Source organism: Dipodomys ordii, unplaced genomic scaffold (genome assembly GCF_000151885.1).
Source record: "Dipodomys ordii isolate 6190 unplaced genomic scaffold, Dord_2.0 Scaffold98, whole genome shotgun sequence".
NCBI classification, from domain to species: domain Eukaryota; kingdom Metazoa; phylum Chordata; class Mammalia; order Rodentia; family Heteromyidae; genus Dipodomys; species Dipodomys ordii.
Window position 1 is genome coordinate 1,561,063 of NW_012267314.1, and position 19,787 is coordinate 1,580,849.

At 39.7% G+C, this 19,787-nt stretch overlaps 1 protein-coding gene across 1 annotated transcript in view; it reads left to right on the forward strand.

The window, feature by feature from the left end:
• The first annotated feature begins 7,300 nt into the window (after positions 1-7,300).
• Nox3 (NADPH oxidase 3) overlaps positions 7,301-19,787 on the forward strand; it is a 65,834-nt gene continuing 53,347 nt past the window's right edge. The window contains exons 1-6 of the mRNA XM_013026926.1: positions 7,301-7,335; positions 8,470-8,619; positions 16,185-16,275; positions 17,907-18,002; positions 18,109-18,219; positions 19,196-19,280. Coding sequence (XP_012882380.1) covers positions 7,301-7,335; positions 8,470-8,619; positions 16,185-16,275; positions 17,907-18,002; positions 18,109-18,219; positions 19,196-19,280 — 568 coding nt within the window. The remainder of the gene's footprint in view (positions 7,336-8,469; positions 8,620-16,184; positions 16,276-17,906; positions 18,003-18,108; positions 18,220-19,195; positions 19,281-19,787) is intronic.

Sequence of the window (19,787 nt, forward strand, 5' to 3'; positions counted from 1 at the left end):
GAACGTTTGGAGGTATTTTAGAGTCCTGTTTCTGAAAGGCTAAAGAATGACTTCTTTATCTGATGTCATTTCTTTAAGTAAACTTCACATCATTTTACCTCTAAGTCTAATGTATTGATAATGTGTGATTCATAGAGGTAATGACAGCGACCTTTTACCTTTACTATATCTTGAAAGGTCAGTTGGTTTTATGGACTTTTATAGGCACTAGTTTCAAGTAATTGTGTACTATATTTCAACAAAATGAGATAGATAACATCAGGAGAGAAAAAGATGCTCCACAGACTAATTTTGTCCCACATCTTCTAGACTGAAGGTCACTATGATATGTTCCTCATATTAACTCAGCATGCTAAAAGAATTATATCTAGAATGTATCTAGAATGACAGGAAATGTTATAATGAACCTGAAATTAGTGGTCCCCGTGTCGGCCCCCAAACAATATTTTCTTCTCTCCTTGTGCTTGTTAATTGTCTGTCCATTGGTCTGGATTCTCCTCTGAGACAGTGGTTGTTATCTTGTTCCTCGCTGAGTCTTCTATGGAAGTTCTCATTGGATCTCAATGCTGGCACACTGCTGTGCATTTCATAGGCATGGGGCAGCATTTGTGGATTGGAAGGCATAAAAGAAAAGAGAGAGAGCAGAAGGAAGAGAGGACAAAAGGAAGAAAGAAAGAGAAAGTGAAAGGAAAAAAGGAAATCTGTGTTCTACGTAAACTGGAGGTTTCCATCCTTCTAGTCCTAGCAATGGTGTTTATGCATGGGAAGGAAGTACAGATTTCTAGGTGAATGTATAGATGCAGATACTGATGATATCCAGAAAAGGCACCAGAAATCGATCCAGAAATTTTAAAGAAAATCTCTTTGATTATATTTGTAGTTCTATTCAATTAAAAAATCATGACATCATACCCCACATTGATTTTTTTAATAGTCTCAAAACACTCAAGTAGTATTTATTCCGTATCTAGTATGGGCCTGATATTGTATTAACCACTGAAAGAGAAGTACAAGAAATTATGAAATTATGACACTACCTATTCATTCAGCATTCATTGAATATTCAGTAATTTGCCAAATGTGCTGAATGCTTTTCCTGTCCTTGAGGTAATGATATTGTTTCTGGGAGGCCAAAGCATGCAAATGTAAAACAACACCAGGAGAACACCAAGATAAACAGACATTTTGTAATAAAGGTAATGTTACCCAACATTTAATAAGTGCTTACTGTGTGTCAGGCAAAGTGCTAAGTATTTTACATGCATTATTTTATATACTGTTCACTGTACTTTATTTATATTCATTGTTATTGAAATCTCAGTGGTACGGCTGAGAAAAGCTCAGCTCAAAGCAGTTAATTAACTAGGCTGTCTTCATCCATTCAGACTGCTATGGCAAAGTACTATATACTGGTAGCTTATAAACCACAGAAATTTATTTCCCACCATTCTAGGGTCCAAAAAGTTGAAAATTAAGGAGCCAATGGCTGTGAGGGTCTCTGCCTCTCAGACAACTTTCTTTCCATTCGAACATGGTGGAAAGGCTAAGGAAGGTAAGAGAGCTCCCTGGGGGTCTCTTTTAGAAAGGCATAAATTCTCTTCACAGATGTTCCACCCCCTCCCCTCACCCCTCCCATTCCTTGACACGGTCTCCTTCTGGGGGGAAGAATTTCAATGTCGGAACTGGGATAGATGAGCGGGAACATCCAGACCAGAGTATCGCCCAAGCTATCATGTAACAACAAGAGTCACTGACCACTGTGGCCTTGAAGTTCATGCACTTAATTAATGTGCTCTATTATTGCTAGTCACCCACTTACATTTTTGAATGTAGATAATAATATTTCCTAGGAGACACAGGCTTGGGTATTGGCTAAAGTTGAAGAAAACTTGCATGGAAGAGCTACTCCTTGAATTCTAGATCTTAAAATGTGGATTTGATTTAAATAGATAGGGAAGATGATTGAGAGTGTCCAGAGAGCAGAGAACAGGAAACCTGCAGATGTCAGTGTGGGGTTGGTGGCGTGGCTCAGGTGGATGCCTGGCAGCTGAGTGAAAGCATGCCAAGTTCAAGTTCTGGTCTTGGACAACGGAGGAAGGAGGGAAAGGAGGAAGGGAGCAAGCAAGCAAGGAAAGGAGGAAGGAAGGAAAGAAATGTCAGTGCAAATTGGTAAAAATAGAAGACCTAGGAGCAGTTAATTTAATGGAACTGAAGCTTATGGTAGGTATAGCTACTAAGACTGTCTGCCATGTCCCGGATGGTAAACTAGAGTTGATAAACCCCATAGACACCTTGTCCCCTTACCTGTTATCCAAACAAATGTAAGGTGAGCAGCTTTTCAAAATATCTGCTTCTTCTCATTGGGGAGCAGGGGGAGGGGTGGCCTGTAGTTAACTTACATGTAAGAATGCTTACAATCAGCCTATTCTTTCCCATTTGATTTTGGAACCTGTAAAGGTTAGTGTTCCAGCAAAAATTAAATCAGGGTTATCCAAGGTAAGCTAACTGGTGAAAGCAGAGCCAAAACTTATAAGCTCCAGTTGACTATGTGCCCAATTTTGCTGCCTCCCATTTGTAAAGTATCAACCTCCACCACAAAAACACAATGGCCAGCAACAAAGAATCACCCAATAATAACCTCTATAGTTACACAAACCAAAGAGACGCCCCACAAGTGAACATTAAAAGGTAATAGCCAGCCATTGTGGCACATCCTATAATCTCAGCACTTGGTTGGCTGAGGCGGGAGGACCACAAGGTCAAGGCCAGTCTGGTCTTCACAGTGACACCCTACCCAAGAATTCAACTTTTTTTTTAAAGATAACACAAACGTAACTATTTTGTCATTTCAAGCAGAGTACTCACACGCATCATGTTATAAACATGCAAAATTATCCATTTATCTGGCCTTCCACACACTGCAGACATTCAAGGCACAGATTCAGCATATTGCAGATCAACTTCTAGACAGATAATTAATTTTGGTTAAACTACCCCTGAACCGGAATGGCACATCCTCCCTTCCTAAGTGACCCCAAAATGAACAGATACAATGACATAAACCCAAATAATGATTTAGTAGAGCAATTACCAAAAGTTTAGAACTTTCTCCTAAATTAGCTGCATGATAAAGAGTTCTGAATTGCCGATAAGTGAAAGTTTGTTAATTATTCAAGACAATTGAGCAGAAAAATCTCTCCAGCTGCCCTGTCTTATCATTTCATCAGAACTGAAATTCATTTCCATGACACAAGGTGCCCAGGCCCCACACAAGACACATCCGTCCTCTAGGAGAACACAGATATGTGACCACGTGTGCACATGTGTGCAAACACTCACACACACCTAAACACCGAAGAGCGGGTATCCATCCCAGCATCTGAGGTTGCACTGATAGCCAGAATGTTCCAGAATCCAAGTAAACAGCGGGTTCTTTTTTAATTTGTAAGTGACAGGATGAAGAATATTGTGGGCTTTCCCCACCAGACTGTAACAATATTAAGGTAAATCAAATTTTGCACCTCATTTATTTAACAATGTCATTGTTCGGTTGCTATAGGTTTTTTTTTAGCTTCTCAGAATACAAGGCTGCACAAACTTCCCAGAATTTATTTTTGAAAAAGAAAGAAAAAAATTTTAAAAACTCGTTAGCTCTTGAACACTTAATTATAATTGGCTACGCTTCTTCTCTTTTATTAAGTGATAATTTATGAGAGACGACTTCAAGATCATCTAAAATGCTGCCTTTGGAAAGACTGAAGCAAAGGAATATGTAATCACAATGTAATGCAATCAGAATATTTAATTAACATGCAATCATGAAGGAAGAAAATAGTCTCATCACATTCCTATCCAAAGTCAACAATAGGGCTCTCTTTAAATGGCCATATATACTTTTAAAATATTTTAATGGTGATGACCTGTCTTTGATAAAAGAGTTGCCCAGTGATTCCTTGATTTCAAGTAGAAAATGGAGACCCTGACTTAGAACTTCATGTTGAAAGGGTGTTGCTTCTGGAGTCCAGACCAATTCACTCATCCTTTGAATAGCCCAGCTACTGCTTCAGAAATACACCTCTGTTACAGCCTCTCCACCCACCCATCACGTTTCTTCTTTCGTTGGAGCCTTGGATTACGATATAAGGAGCTTCCTCCAAAGCAAGCTCTGTTATTTCACATTTCCAATTAATGTCTTCCTGTTTAAGGATCCATAAGAACCTACCTGTTATGGCTTTGATTTGAGGTATCCTAACAACCTCACATTTTCAAGGCTTGTTTTCCAGTGCAGTTGTGTTCGGAGGTAGGGCTTTGGGGAGATGATTGGCTCAAGAGGGTTCTGATCTCATGGATGGATTAATCTACTCATAGATTCATAAATCTCTATTGGGAGGTGACAGAAACTACATATAGTAGGCAAGGAAGCGGCTGGAGAAAGTAGGTTGCTGAGGGAGGCCTTGAGGAGTACACTTTGTCCCCATCCCTTCTCCCCCAGCAGGTTGCTTCTTGGCTGCCATGAAGTGAGTAGCTCTGTTCCTGCACGCCCTCTGTCCTGTGGCACGAGCCGGCTGTGGGCATGAGACAACAGAGCGCATGTGGGCAGAACCTCTGAAACTGGGAGCCAGTAAACCCTGCTTCCTTTGAGTTGATTTTCCCAAGTGATTTTGTCTCCGGGTCTGAAAGCCAATTAACAAACTATCAACATATAATCACAAAAAGTCATGGAGGAAGAAGGAAGAACACATCATTTTATCCACCAAATCAGTGGCAAAACACAAGTGAGGAGAAATGAGTTTGATTAAGAATCATGCAGGTGGGGCTGGGAAGGTGGCTCAGTGGTAGAGCGCTTGCCTTGCATGCTCGAGGCCCTGGGTTCGATTCCTCAGCACCACATAAGCAAAAAAAAACCCAGAAGTGGTGCTGTGGCTCAAGTGGTAGAGCACTAGCCCTGAGCTGAAGAGCTGAGGGACAGTGCCCAGGCCCAGAGTTCAGGTCCCACAACTGGACTCAAAAGAAAAAAAAAAAAAGAATCATGCAGGTAAAAATAGGAGTGAAGATAGCTCAGAATGCCATTCTCCTGTTCATGGACATGAAGCAGTGTAAAGGATTTTACTTTCTTAAAGGCTGCAATAAAATTTGGACACATAGTTCCTTAGAGACACCTGTTAGGAGTTTCTTTAAGGCAAGTACCTAGCTGAACTGCTGGGCAGTAGAGTGTACCTATATCCAAATCAATTGCACACCACTAAATATTCCCCTTTCCCATCTCTGTGCCAACTCAATACAGTTTTCCATTTTAAGATGAGTACGTCTACTGCTTTTCCCTCAACAACTTGTATTTTCTGATTATTAATAAAGCTAAATTCCCTTTCATCCACGTTCCAACCAGTGTGGCTGATGCTTCTCAGAGCTGGCCAATGCAATTTGTTTTTTTTTTATTTTGACATTCTTATTTTTCTCTTGACCTTTTCAGCAAATATAACTATAAACTCATATTTTAAATAAAGGTTTTTTAACTGATAATTCTAATTCAAATCTGTAATTATAGTGTTCTTACGTTTCTATCCCTTTTTCCCCCCACACTGAAAACCTTGGTCCTCAAAGACACCAACACACACATTCCTTTACCCATCAATACACACAATACTCACAAGGATATTATCATTAAAAAGTATGGTTAAGCTTTTTTGTTCTACAAAAAGTAGGTCTCAAAATTTAGGGAAATTACATTCTTTAAATACTTGAAATAATTCCTGCCTGGAATGAATAGTTATTGCTCTATTATTTCAAACTATTTGGAGAGTAATTGCCCAATTTATTATCTTCTTGCTTTGCATTGGGCCTTGCACTTACTAAAATTTCTGTATATTAGTTCATGTTACAAGAAACTCAATCGTAGAGCTTTACCTGATATGGGACATTTACCACTGCCTCTGTGAGGAGCCTAAGAAGCTCATTACTTATGAACCATTTTAACATTAATTTGTGACTCTGTATTGCATATACCTTTGGTACAAATTTAGAGTTAGATCATCAGGTAGTTCCACTTCTCACAGTAAGGAATAAGTCATTCTACTTACAAGTGAAACTTTACCCGTTCTTATTAAAAAAAAAATAGTGAGGTTTTTCTTTTTATGGTTCCTTCCATCAGGTAGTGCTGGGGTTGGGTATCGTTCAGAGTGTCCTCGAAGGCTGCCTCTGCTCCTGCACAATGGAAGGTATTATGGTGTTGGGAGGAAGTGATTATGTTGGATGAGATTGTGGTAGGTCCCCTGTGGTTGTAGCCTGGTGACTGATGAGAAAATGTGTGCACATATGCACACATGCTCTAGGTCTCACAAGAGCTGGCTTGATCCTTCTCAGAACCTTAGCAGCAAGACCATCACCAGATGCAATCTCTTATCTTTGGACCTGCCGAACTGTAAGCCAAAATAAGCTTCTCTCCCTTAAAATTTACATAGTCTAGGGTACTTTGTTGTGATCCCCAAAAGCAGACAGACTTGGGTGGCAAATCTGGTACCATCTTTTTTTTTTTTGTCAGTCGTGGGACATGAACTCTGGGCCAAGGCGCTGTCCCTCAGCTCTTCAGCTCAAGGCAAGCACTCTACCACTTGAGCTGCAGCACCACTTCTGGTTTTCTAGTGGTTTATTGGAGATAAGAGTCTCATGGACTTTCCTGCCGGGGCTGGCTTTGAACCGAGATCCTCAGATCTCAGCCTCCTGAGGAGATAGGATTATAGGCATGAGCCACCGGTGCCCGGCTTGGTACCATCTTTTAAGTATGCCGGGGGTGACTTTAGCTTCTGGACTTTCTGATGGATGTATTCCTATCCTGGAGCTCTGCTCACTACTACTCATACTTGAATGCCTTCTATATTTGGGTGACTGAAATTGTCCCTTTTTTGTCATGAGTCTGGTTATATATTTCTTAATATTTAAAAGTATTATAACTGGCATTTTTCTATGTTTTAAGGACTGATGGTGTTCCTTACCCCTATTGAGACCAGTCCTATGACCAGAAGTCTTCAGCAGAGAATGGCTATGGATATAGGCACTCAGTCCAGAAAGAACGAAATCTTGAGGACTTCTTCCCTCATCTGGGCATTGTGGTAATTGTCCACATCTGAATAACTGACTTCATTTCTTTTTTTAAATCTGGAAGCTTGAGTCATGTGATTTTTCACAAACCACTTGAGTTCATCCAGTTCAATTTCCAGTGGTTACTTCCAACAACTTTTAAACACTGAATCTCTGTTCTGTTGTATTTTGGCACTGGACATTAGCTTTCAGTGAACCAAGGGGAATGTTCTGTCGCTTTCCAGGTCATGTGTCATTAAGGTAAGTATAGATCCCTCTAGCAGCTATCCTCTGAGTTTGGGAGGTTCTCCTGGTATGCATCAGACATTTGTTCAGTTGTGACTCTTAAATATTCACTATTTGGTCATTTCTTCTAAAGTCTTTTCATATAATTTTGTGTTAAGTTACCAGGTTTGGCAAACTTCACCTTCACTGTTCTTCAAAGTCAAAATGTGGAGAGACAAGGAATGGTATCATTTTCACCCTTTTTTCCCTGTATTTTTGAAGAAGACATTTAAAAATTAAATTTGTACCTTAGCAATTTGATTTGTAGGCAAAGGAGAGCAAAGTCTTATAAATGGAATACTTTAAAAATAAATCATAATTAATTAACTATGAAAATATATCAAATAAATTTGGGTACATAGCTAGATGACTAATTACAGTTCAGGGAGGTTAGAAATTGTAATACTGTTTTTTAGCTTGGTTAATATAATATTATAATTGAGGTTGCTTTGATCACTGGGAATGTCGGAGACAATAATTTTTCAAGCTTGGCTGATTTTGAAATCATATGGTTATGAGTATTAGCAGCTTAATATAAAATGTGGAGCTGTCTACAAAGTTAAAAGAAATTATTTTTGTCATAATAAGCTATATTAATTTAATTAGTTATGTATATGGTTATATTTTTCATTTGAAAATTAAAGCAAAGTGCTGCTTGGTAGATATAACTGAAAGAAGGGGGGGAAACAAACTCTTAGATGCTTGAAATAGTTCCATAAGAAGAATTTGGGCCTCTGTAAATTTTATTGTTCCATGCTGTAGATTTTCTAAGTGTCCCTTAATTCATGCTTTCAGTCAGTAACTGTTCACCAGAGGCTCAGAGATAAACTGAGGACTGCCAGTCTCAGAGTTCCCTTTCCTGTGCCCCCTCCCAGTTTATTGCAGTGAATGGGTGTCTACCTTGTCTTCCAGATTCCAAGTTCACTCTGCCAGTTCATCCTCCACTCTGATTCCAAGGTCATCTTAGTCTGTAACAATTTAGGATAAGTTCCCCTGTATTTCATGCTCTCACAAGACTTACTCTCCCTTATAGTGGTAATCCATAACTTGATATCTAGGAGACATTTTCAGCCTGCAGATGTGTTTCCTGAGTTTACATGGTCCTTGTAGGAAGATTTCATGTAACATTCCAGAAACGGAGTTTCTTAGTTTCCTTCAAAAATTAAAAGGGAGAATTATGTTGGCCCGCATTCCTTTGGAGCTAAGCGGAGGCTACCTCCTGCAGATGGATCTTCACCACGGTTTCTTGGTCTACAGCAGGTATCCTGGCCCTTTTAACTGACAGCCACAGGTCCTGGGATCCACACCTACCATCCCTGAGTGCTCAGACTCAGAGTTAATGTTTTCCTACAAGATCATGCTGAAGGTAATAGTGGTCCCCCCCAGCATGATATGTCTACTGGGGCTCTCAGAATGGACCCTATTAAGAATAAGAGTCTTGGCAGCTATAATGAAGATATTTCTAAGTTGTATCTTCTTAGATATGGGCAAACTTAAATATGATGATGACTGATCCCACAAGGAATAGAAGAGAAAGAAGACAGAGAGAGAGAGAGAGAGAGAGAGAGAGAGAGAGAGAGGCTACTTGAAGATAAAACCAGAGATTGCTATTACCCCGCCCTAAGCCAGATGTGAAGGGTTGAATCTTAACTGTTTGTCAAAGGCTCACATACAAAGGGCTTGCTCTCCAGCCTGCAGTGATACCAGAAGGTGGCATACACTTGAGGAGGTAGAGCTTACTGCAAGGAAGTCAGGTCATTGCGGGAGGGGGGGATAAGAACTTCAACTCCCTCTCTCCTCTTTCCTCTCCTCTCCCTTCTCCCCCCTTCCTTCTCTCCTCCTTTCCTCTCCTCCTCCCTCCTCTCACACATGTTCCTGACATGACATGCTTCCTTCCCAGAGCCCCAAAGTAGCATGGCCAAATGACCATGGACTAAAATTTATGAAACCAAGAGCTAAACTAAACCTTTCTTCCTGATACATTGATTATCTCAAATACTCGGCTTGCCACACTGCCAGAACTATAACTCACACACCCAGGATTATCAACAGCCACCAGAAGCTTCTAGAGTATCATAGAAGAGATTCTGAAACTTACAGAAGTAGACCTCTTGGGACTTCTGACCTCTCTAAACAGTTTTTAAGCTTCCATCTTTGTGGTGAGTTGATAAAACAGCTCTAGGACACTGATAAATTGCCCTCAGTGGTCGGGCCCTGACTTCTCCTGTGGTAGTTCTTTGAGGGCCCTCTAGTTTAGTGACTGTTGTCATTGCTGGTCCCCCTTCCTGAGGGACGCTTCACATCCTTTTCTTCCTGATTAAATTTCAAATGATTGTTTAGTGCTTATATCCTCTTATCTTCCATTTCTACCTGCTGATGACACTGCTGTTTCCTGAGCTACCTCATGTTTTAGCACCCGCCAAGCAAGGGTGAAATTATTTGAGGTATAGAAATCTTGCAGAAGATTCTTGAAGGGGTCTGTTTACAAGGCAACAGATTGTGATAGAAACTTGGTTAAAATATGGTGCCAAGTTGTTTGGCCAATGAACAGTCTAGACATTACACTAAGGTATGTTTTAGAGTTGATTGACACTTAAATCAGCAGCCTTTGGCAAAACAGATCACTCTCCATAATGCACTGAGTCTCACACCAACAAGTGAAGACCTACGAGCAAAAACTGAGGTCTTCTGATTTAAGCCTAGAGCATCAACTCTTACCAGACTTTTCCAGTCTATCCTACAAATTCCAAACTTAATCATGATTGATTTTAAGCTATTAATGAAACTGAGGTACAGCCATATGACCAACCTATGAAATCCATTGGCCCTCATCTGGAAAGGACTGTGAACTGAAAACTGGGTTCTAGTTAGATGTTGTAGATTTGGAGCATTGACAGATTCTTATGACAGATAATCTGGTAGTGATGAGCCAGGCACCAGTGGCTCACGCCTGTAATCCTAGCTACTCAGGAGACTGAGATCTGAAGATCGTGATTCAAAGCCAGCCCAGGCAAGAAAGTCTGTGAGACTCTTATCTCCAATTAACCACCAGAAAACCAGAAGTGGTGCTGTGGCTCAAGTGGTAGAACACTAGCCTTGAGCTGAAGAGCTGAGAGACAGCGCCCCTACCCAGAGTTCAAGACCCACAACCAACCAAAAAAAAAAAAAATCTGGTAGTGATGAGACCACATGGCTAGAGAATAGTGATACAAGCCGGCACCAAGGCAACTATACACCAATATACCCAATTTCCAAGCTACTTATAGGAGTTCATTATCTTTGTTGAAGATCCATCTTCTGAAAAGTACTTCAACTGGGCTTTGGGACATTATTTTCTCCCTATAGCTAAAAGAATTGTTAAAAATATAGAAGTGGAAAAAAAACTGAAAAGAAATTTTGTTTTAAATTATCTACCAGAAACAAGTCATTTCTTCAGGTCAACCGTCCTACAAAAATCATATCCTTCCCTTGCGAAAATTCACATTCTAAGTATAACTTTTCAACATTTGACATTAAATCTACACTCTCTGAGGAGCAGTGCTGTCAGTGCAGGAAGGTAGAGCGGTACTCGATGACTGATCTACTCTTTCCAAGGGACTGAAACACAGCTTAATGGCTCTAGCCAGTCTAAATAACATTTTTTTTATTGGTTCAAGTTAATCAGCCAGGCCATCATAAAATGCCTCTAGCTCTGGATGCCAATCGAAGCAGGAGCATTCATGCAGATAAGGGAACTTGTCATCACTACTTGTCACTGAGCATCTGTGCATCTGTCTTAAAAATGACATGACCAGGCAGGCAGACGCAGAACTGGAGGATTGGCCTGGTATGCTTATAACTCTGTCTGTGGTCTTTACTCAGTAGAGCTTAGGTGTGTGAGAATTATATAACACAAATGATATATATAACACATGAAATTCCTGGTACCTGGAGGCCCTTCAAAAATAGCTGTTTTCCGGGCTTTTGGAGAATGGTAACATCTTCCCTGTTAGCACTTCGCAGGCCCTTTTGTCTAAAATCAAGATGTTTTTTGCTTATTTCTTTCCTCTCATTCCTGTCATCTCCAAACTGCAGAGACACAAAACCAGAGGTGTAGTGCTAGAACAAAATTGCTCCTGGAATCGAACACCCAAATCCAGCCTCCTGTTCCCACTAACCAGCAATGTGAACTTAACCTAGACCTGAAGCTCACTGGTCTCTGTTTCCTCCTTGGAACAAGACAATGACACTACATAATCCCTAAAATCCTCTCCATTCTTGAAAAGAAAAAAAACCCTCATTTCTAGGCAATTTTTAGTCAAAATATGAGCTTCTAAAAACCAGATCTTAAATAAGAAAGTTACTGTCTTTCTGTGTGCTTATGACCTGTGCTGTTATATAGTTACGTTGCTAGATAAGTGCTTTTTTCCTATTTAAAATAAATTTTGTAATTAGTTTTTGATTCAGTTCCCAATGGCCTATTCTTGAAATAAAATGAATCCTTAGAATACTAATAAGACAAATACTTGAAAATCAGGTAGAATAAATGATCCATTGTATGTGAAATGCTAAACGAACAACAAATAGTTTCATCATGCAAAAGATACCAGAGGATGGGGCGTGTTGAGTGACATTGCATTCTTCAGTACAAGTGAGCAATCCTTTTTCCAGCTGACATTTTCCTATCTGATGGGTTCATTAAAAAACAAATACTAAACCTGTGTTTGACTTCCTGCTCTTTTTCTACACTCTGATCACACAAGTCACAGTTTGAAGAACCTAATACTAAAGTACCACAAGGATTAAAAGTAAACAGAATTGCCTAAAAGGCATTCATCTGCTCTCTTATTTGCTACAAAAAAAAATTCATGACTTTATGAGAAAAAAAAATTTTTGCAGAAAGTTGTTTTCTGTTATTTTACCTGTCTTCCGTCTATTAAATCAAATGGATGTACTTCATTGTTTTGACTGGAGTTTTCTTCCTTGTAGCAGGGGGTGGGGGGTGGCAGGGGAGGCTGAGGGATGAGCAGGGCGGTGAGCAGCAGGAACGCATAGTTGGAAGTGCTCTCCTCATCACAAATATGTGTCTTCAATATTTAGTTGTTGTGGCAGGAAAACGCCAACAAATACATGAACTGTAAACCATCTGGCTTGAAATATGTTCAAATATGAATGTTCATCTTGAAAAATGAAATCTATGGAATTCTGGCATCCACTTTGACTTTTGAGAGATGAACAGCTTGGATATGCAAAAGGGGAATTTCCAGACTAGCCTTCTTCAACTTTAAATTTCCCTGAACTCAGAAGCTAAATGATTCACCACTACCTGCGAAGAAGAACTTCCCTTTCCCTTTTAAGCTTTAATGAACACTACCACCCGCTGGAAAATTCCTGCCACTGGATGTGTGTAGAGACTTGTCCAGACCCATCTTCTGTGCTGAGGGGCAGAGAAATGAAAGTGGTTCTCTATGTATTATTGAACTAACCCCTAATGTGTACAGAAGTAATATGTCACATTTAAAGAGCAGAATAATTCTGGCTTTCACTTTATTGCTAAGCCAAAAAGTCAAAATTGGCAAAATAGAATGTAATGAACTGTGCTGCTTAGTGTCTTTGGGGTTAGAAATGAGGCATTCCTCACCCTGCTCTCCCATGAACTGGGAGCTTCCTGTAACCCAGGTACAGGCAGGAAGGGCTTTAATGACTTGCTACACGGAAGGAGGTAGCATGTTCCAAATGTGTGCGAGGGACTAGGAGGGTGAAAGCAGGAGAGCATGAAGCTAGCCCAACATGGAAATCTGGGGGTTGATTGACCACGTTTGGAGGGTGGGCGAGATCTTCAGGTTGTCAGGAGACCTCAGGTGTACAACCTGCACCTGCACCTGCCCCTGCACCTGCCTCTAACTGATTTCTTAGTTATTACACACAGGTCAGGCACATAATGGTGCTAGACCTCAGGACCCTACCCTGCCTGAGGCCTCGGCACACAGGGCCGCCTTTCATTTGGAATTGTGGCCGTGGAATAAATGAAAGACTTGTGCCCCAGGTGAGGGAACAGACAACACTTGGACCGAGTACTGTGGATTAAATCAGTGATACAAGCCACTGTAAAACAATAATAATGTTATTAAGAGAACACAGTGTGGGCTGGGAAGGTGGCTCAGTGGTAGAGTGCTTGCCTTGCATGCATGAGGCCCTGGGTTCAATTCCTCAGCACCACATAAACAGAAAAAGCCGGAAATGGTGCTGTGGCTCAAGTGGTAGAGCACTAGCCTTGAGCTGAAGAGCTGAAGGACAGCGCCCAGGCCCAGAGTTCAAACCCCACAACTACCAAAAACAAACAAACAAACAAACAAAAGACAGAACACAGTGTTTCCTGAAATAAACACAGAATATGTCTAATTCAGCCAAACTTAAGAAATTGGTGATAAATTTCATTAGATTTTATTTTAAAACCAGATAGTATTATGCATCCACGTTCATCCTGCTTGTCTTTTAAAAGTGAAACTTACAGGGCTGGGAAGGTGGCTCAGTGGTAGAACGCTTGCCTTGCATGCATGAGGCCCTGGGTTCGATTCTTCAGCACCACATAAGCAGAAAAAAAAAGCCGGAAGTGGCTCTGTGGCTCAAGTGGTAGAGCGCTAGCTTTGAGCTGAAGAGCTGAGGGACAACACTCAGGCCCAGAGTTCAGGTCCCATGACTGGACCTAAAAAAAAAAAAAAAAAAAAAGTGGAATTTACTTAACATCTGATCTACCTAATATCATTACATTATTACTACAAAAAATGCTCCTCAAAATAATCGAATAAAACTTCGGGTTGTGTGGGTTAACTCTTTTTTTCTTTTCATCTAAATACACCAATGTTTATATCTGCTTTCAGGTAAAGGCAAGGGCATGTTGAATGCTCAGAAGATGATAATTTGACAATGCTGTTTTTGTGCTCTGAATTCTATGACTATAGGGAATGGAGATTTTTCAGGGTGTAGCAACAAAAGCTAGCCAGTGATCAATCTCAGCCTTGGAGATCAAAGCATTTTATTGCTGGGTCAACTGACCAATTAAGAACTGAAATACATTGGAGTAGATTTATCCCTGGAATGTAGGATAATTAAGGCATTTACATCCACATCCACAAGTTATCCATCTGTTTTGTAAACCTATTTGTTTTTCTTTCCCTATGCTTTTTGTTATTAGTGAGCTTTATGTGGGGGGAAGGAGGGCTATTGGGGGGAGGGAACTTCCACATTATCTAGAAGAGCCAATGAGTATAATCATTTCATTAGAACAGTGTTTGGTACCTTGGAAACAAACATTTCAAATTTCATCATTTTTGTTCTGAGAAAATTCTGAGAAGTAAGATGGGCACTGTTAGCAATGAAAACAATTAGATAAAAATAGATGAAATTCAGTAGATTCTATTCACTCCCTTTCCTCCTTAAATGCCACCCCATTAAATTTGTCCTTTGGAAATGACTGTCTTGGTTTAAAATGTGATCTGTATAATGTCAATGGATAATTGGAAAAAATGAACAAATAAATTATACCATTGTAGTCATCATGTATGTTCTATTTTATAAATGTTATGATGCTCTGATATCTCGGGACCTGATTTAAAGATGTTTCTTGATTTCAGTTGTGATTCTTCAATGGAGTGGAAACCGAGGCAGACCTATGGCCGTATTATACATCCCTGAGATTTCACCAGGTAAATTAACAAATAACAAGAGCAACTTAATGTCTTGTTTATAAAACTGAGTGCTTCTATGAAGGATCCCAGAGATTAGACTGAGACTTTGGAGTATGAGGTAAGCGGTGATATCTTGGATCTTAGAAAGTCTGATTCCAGTATTATGAACTCATCAGTGATGTTGGCACTGGACCTAAAGTAATTCAGTGCAGAGAGAAAACAGGCTCAAAGCATGAGAATTTATGAACTCTGGATTGGTTTGTTTAAAGAAGTGCTTATAGTAGAGCTGTGGCTCAAGTGGTAGAGTGTTGTCCTTAAGCAAAAAATAATCCAAGGAAGAACATGAGGCCCTGAGTTCAAGCCCCAGTGCTAGCGGTCTCCCCCTTTAAAAAAACAATACTTAAAGAAGTGCTCACAGTTGTGGTTGTAGTCCCTGGGTACTAGCTGACCCTTGCTGATCACTAATTGCTTTAATGTGCCACGTCTCTCCTCACTTAAGTCCATATCGTGCTACTGTAATTGAATCCTGGAGACTAGGTAATTTATAAAAACAGAAATTTACTTCCGCAAGTAAATTGGAGGCTGAGAAGTCCAAGATCAATTCTCTCGTATCTGGTAATGGCCTTCCTTCCTCATCAGACCACAGAGAGCTTGTGTAGGAGAGTGAGTGCAAAGAGAGCGGATTTATCCTTTCACAGGGAACCAGCTCTGCAGATCATAGCACTGATCTGTGCATGAGTCACGACCTCATCCTCTCATGAGGACTAGATCGCCTCATTGCGGATCAAGTTTCCAAGAAGCAGGGAATGCATTCAAGCCATAGCTGTCCACACATTTATAAAATCATAAATACATGAGCAATACTGCTGGATAACTTTTCAGTTACTCATTGGTTTTATATAGAAATAGTATACTTAAGCACATTAAACAACATCCTTTATAATCAAAGTGAATTTCTATAACTTAAATATGTCCAATGTATAGATGTATCATTTGTATCTACCCATTAAGTAAGTGTTGATGCAAAAATCCATATACTAGTATTTCTTAAATAAAGTAGCTTAGGATAATATTTAAAAATAAGGTCTTTGTGGTCAGAAAGAGCTGGATTCCCAGCCCCCTCCTCCTTCATCAACTAACTTTGAGCTTGTTCCATAGCATTGTACTGGAGCTCACGGTGTCTACCTGCATCTCAGTAAAGATTCAGCTGGACAATGCTGAAATCATTCTTAACAAAGTGCCTGAACAAGTATGAGTTAACAAGTATTTACAGTAATCACTCCTATCAGTTTTTTCTAAATGTAAAGTTCCTTTTTGTACAACTAAATAGACCCACTCTATGTAAACACATAGTTGCTTAAACAACTATCCAGATGACTCATATCTCTTGTCTTCAGTTTAATTACCTAAAAAAATGCATGAAGTATTTAGGCCCAAAATAACCCCCCAAAAGTGATTTAATTGGGATATGTATGCCTACAATAGTAACTATGACTTACACAAAAATCAGAAAATGACCAGGCTCATGTGTGGCTAGCTGCTCCTTAGAAGGCCAAAGTATGAAAAGGTGTCCTCACTTGCTACCTGGGTTTGCCAGTAGAATTAGGGCAAGACATGAGTATTAGCCCCTCATTTTCGTACAAGAAAGTTGACTCTCTTAATAGTCATAATTTTAGACTTACAAATGTTTTCCTACTTGTGATCTTTTAGAATCTCTTATACCAGATTCTAAAAGACTGTTTCATCCATATTTATTTAGCTCTTACTACCTATCCTCTATAGAAAACGTTTTGAAAGGGAGAAGAAGTAAAAATAATCAAAGTAGAGAAAAGAAGGGTGAAAGCACTTGGCTGTATGAAGAAAAAGTTGGTTTATTCCTCAGATTTACACCCAGGCTCATTATCATCTTGACTGCAATCATGTAGAAAATGAATGGGCTAGAAAGTACATGAAGACAATTTAATAAAAATGAGCTTTCCTTTCTTATGAAATCTTTGAAGAGAGGAATCATTAGACAGAGACTTGCCTGGTATTTACCCAGGTCATGAAGCATGTCAGCTTGGTGACGTGCCTTTGGCACGAACGCCCTAATTAGAAATTCCTAGAGAGCAGCTCCCCGGAGGTGCTTCCCAACACAAAAAGATGAGACAATTTAGTACGGAACTCCTTACTAAGCATGCAACATCCAGGCTCAACTGACGGAAAGGAATAAGCAATCATACTACTGAACGCATAGGGGAAAAGCGTCAGGATGGCGCACTGGCTTTTGAAGGAAACCACACCCATCCTAGTGCTGGTGAGTATCGTTTCAGTCATTGCGCTTCCCATACATGTATCCTATTTTAAAATACTGATGTTTTAGGATAACTTGTAGAGTAACATTAAAAATGGGGCAATGACTAGTTAAAACATGAAAACTTGATAGCGAACATTCAGTAGATCTATTTAATTTACCCTTAGAGGACTGTGAGAAGTTGTTTTCTAATTGAGTTTATTTTTAAAATTATTTTTAAAGTCAAGTAGTTCATGACTGCGTCATGTGTATTTCTGTAAATCAAATAAAGTCTTGGAACTAGTGTATGGAATGGAATTTTCTAGAGTTCCTCCTTGCCATTCTTGTCAAGCAATGTGGACTACAAAGGTTCTGTTCTTCACCCGACCCAAAGTTGACGTATATGGGTTTGAAATCTTTTCATAAAGTTAATCGTCTCTCAACCTCTGTAAATCACCGTGAAAGACTGGTCTGTGAGGACTAACATAAATACATGGAGTGGACTCTGATCAATATGAAGCAGCTTTCCAATCCATTTTGGAAGAAGACTCATCCCAAGAGGAAAAGTTGAAGACTATACTGATACCTCCCTTTTCTCTCTGTCCTAGCTCTCCTGGCTGGCAATGAATGTCTTTCTGTTTACGGACACCTTCCGTTGGTATGAAGAAGATGAGTCTTTCCTTTATACCCGAGTTATCCTGGGTGTAAGTAGAGTTGAGCGCATCATTGTTTCAGAAAAGAAATGCATTCCATTGTCACTGAATTCTTCTTTTCACTGTGTCTCCTTTCTGTGTCTTTCCCTACGGACAGTCAGCGCTGGCATGGGCACGAGCATCTGCAGTGTGCCTCAACTTTAACTGCATGTTAATTCTGTTACCCGTCAGCCGGAACCTTATCTCCTTCATGAGAGGAACAAGTACCGTAAGTATTAAAATGTTTGCAAGAACCTCAGTTGTTCTGACTTTCTTGTGTAAGTACTCTTGAAAACGAAGAGTATTTTACTAATAAACAGCCAGTAATCCTACTTAAACTGGTTAGTAGGGGAAAATCAGTGCATCTAATTTGACCTTGACTTCTACCATGGATGTCCCACATGACATCACACTCGTGGTTCAACCTGTTTCCCATTTCCCCATGGAGATGGGAGCATTGTAACAGCTCAAGCCAATTCCATTTCTTATTGAAGGAAGACAAATAAGCAGTTGAGACCAGTGCTACTCAGCCACACCTGAGTTCTTACTGCCATCTTGAGTTCTTACCCAAGTTCTTATCCGAGTTCTCACCACAGTCACAGTCACAGACTTCAGTCTGCTGATTTTAACATCTTCCAGCCCTAATGAGACAATCATATTGATTTTCCCTGTGCTGAGTCCTTACCTGTGCTTCCTGTCAAACAGGAGATCAGATACCAAAAGGGACTTTCCATCAACTTTACCAGAGCAAGTCATCTACTATGGAATCATCATGTAATCAATATTGGATATAAACGTGTGATCTGCCTTTCTTTGTGCAGTTGGGAATAAGTTACAGTTTACATGAAACACATGGATGGAAGTACCACCTTTGCCATTTCTAGTAAAGAAGCTCAATGAAGCAAGGATGTCAGAGGGTTTATTTGAGTTTTGAGTGACAGCCAGAGACCTACTCATTCCGTCATTTTTTTATTGGCTTAAACTTTCAGCAAAGCAAGTAACAACCTTTTGTTTTGCCGTTTGATTCCTTGCCACTAACTTTGGTCCAATAGCCCTACCCTAAATAACACAAAGGCAGAGATTGAGTCCTCCTCTCTTAGCTCTCTTCATTCTGTCATTCCTCTGACAGCTCTACACTGGGGTTTTGTTTATTTGCTTGCTTTCTTGTTTCCTGACTTCAATTAGTTATTTTTTTGTTACACTAGTGCTGCAGAGGTCCATGGAGAAGGCAACTAGACAAAACACTCAAGTTCCACAAGCTGCTTGCCTATGCGATAGCTGTTCACGCAAGTAAGTACTTACTGATTTCTAATGTCTAATGTTTAAGTTATAGTTTGTTTATCATATCTAATATTTAACTTATAGCTTCACTTAGAATTAAACTATTAAGCTATGATATTTAATGTTTAACTTGTATTGTTTATAAGATCTAATTTTTTTTGTAATCCACCCCTAATTCTCTTCCTGGGTTTAAAAACAATTGTATAAACTCCATCCAATAGCATACACCCCATTTATACAAATGAGGGGTTTTTTTCATTTTTGACTCATACTCCTATAGTTTTTCCACATCAAGACCTCAATCTATCAAAGAAAAGATAGTGACATTTTCTTTTCATTTGTAAGTAACTTGTAAACAACCTACTTGAAAAATGAACACTTTTGTTATTCAATACAATTTACGTCAGAAATAAAATTGACCTATGCTCAAAATTTCACTTACGGTCACAGGAAAATGACTGTCAAGTGGTTTCAGAGACAGTAAAAAGGAAAACAAAGCAGGAAAAAAAGATTAGG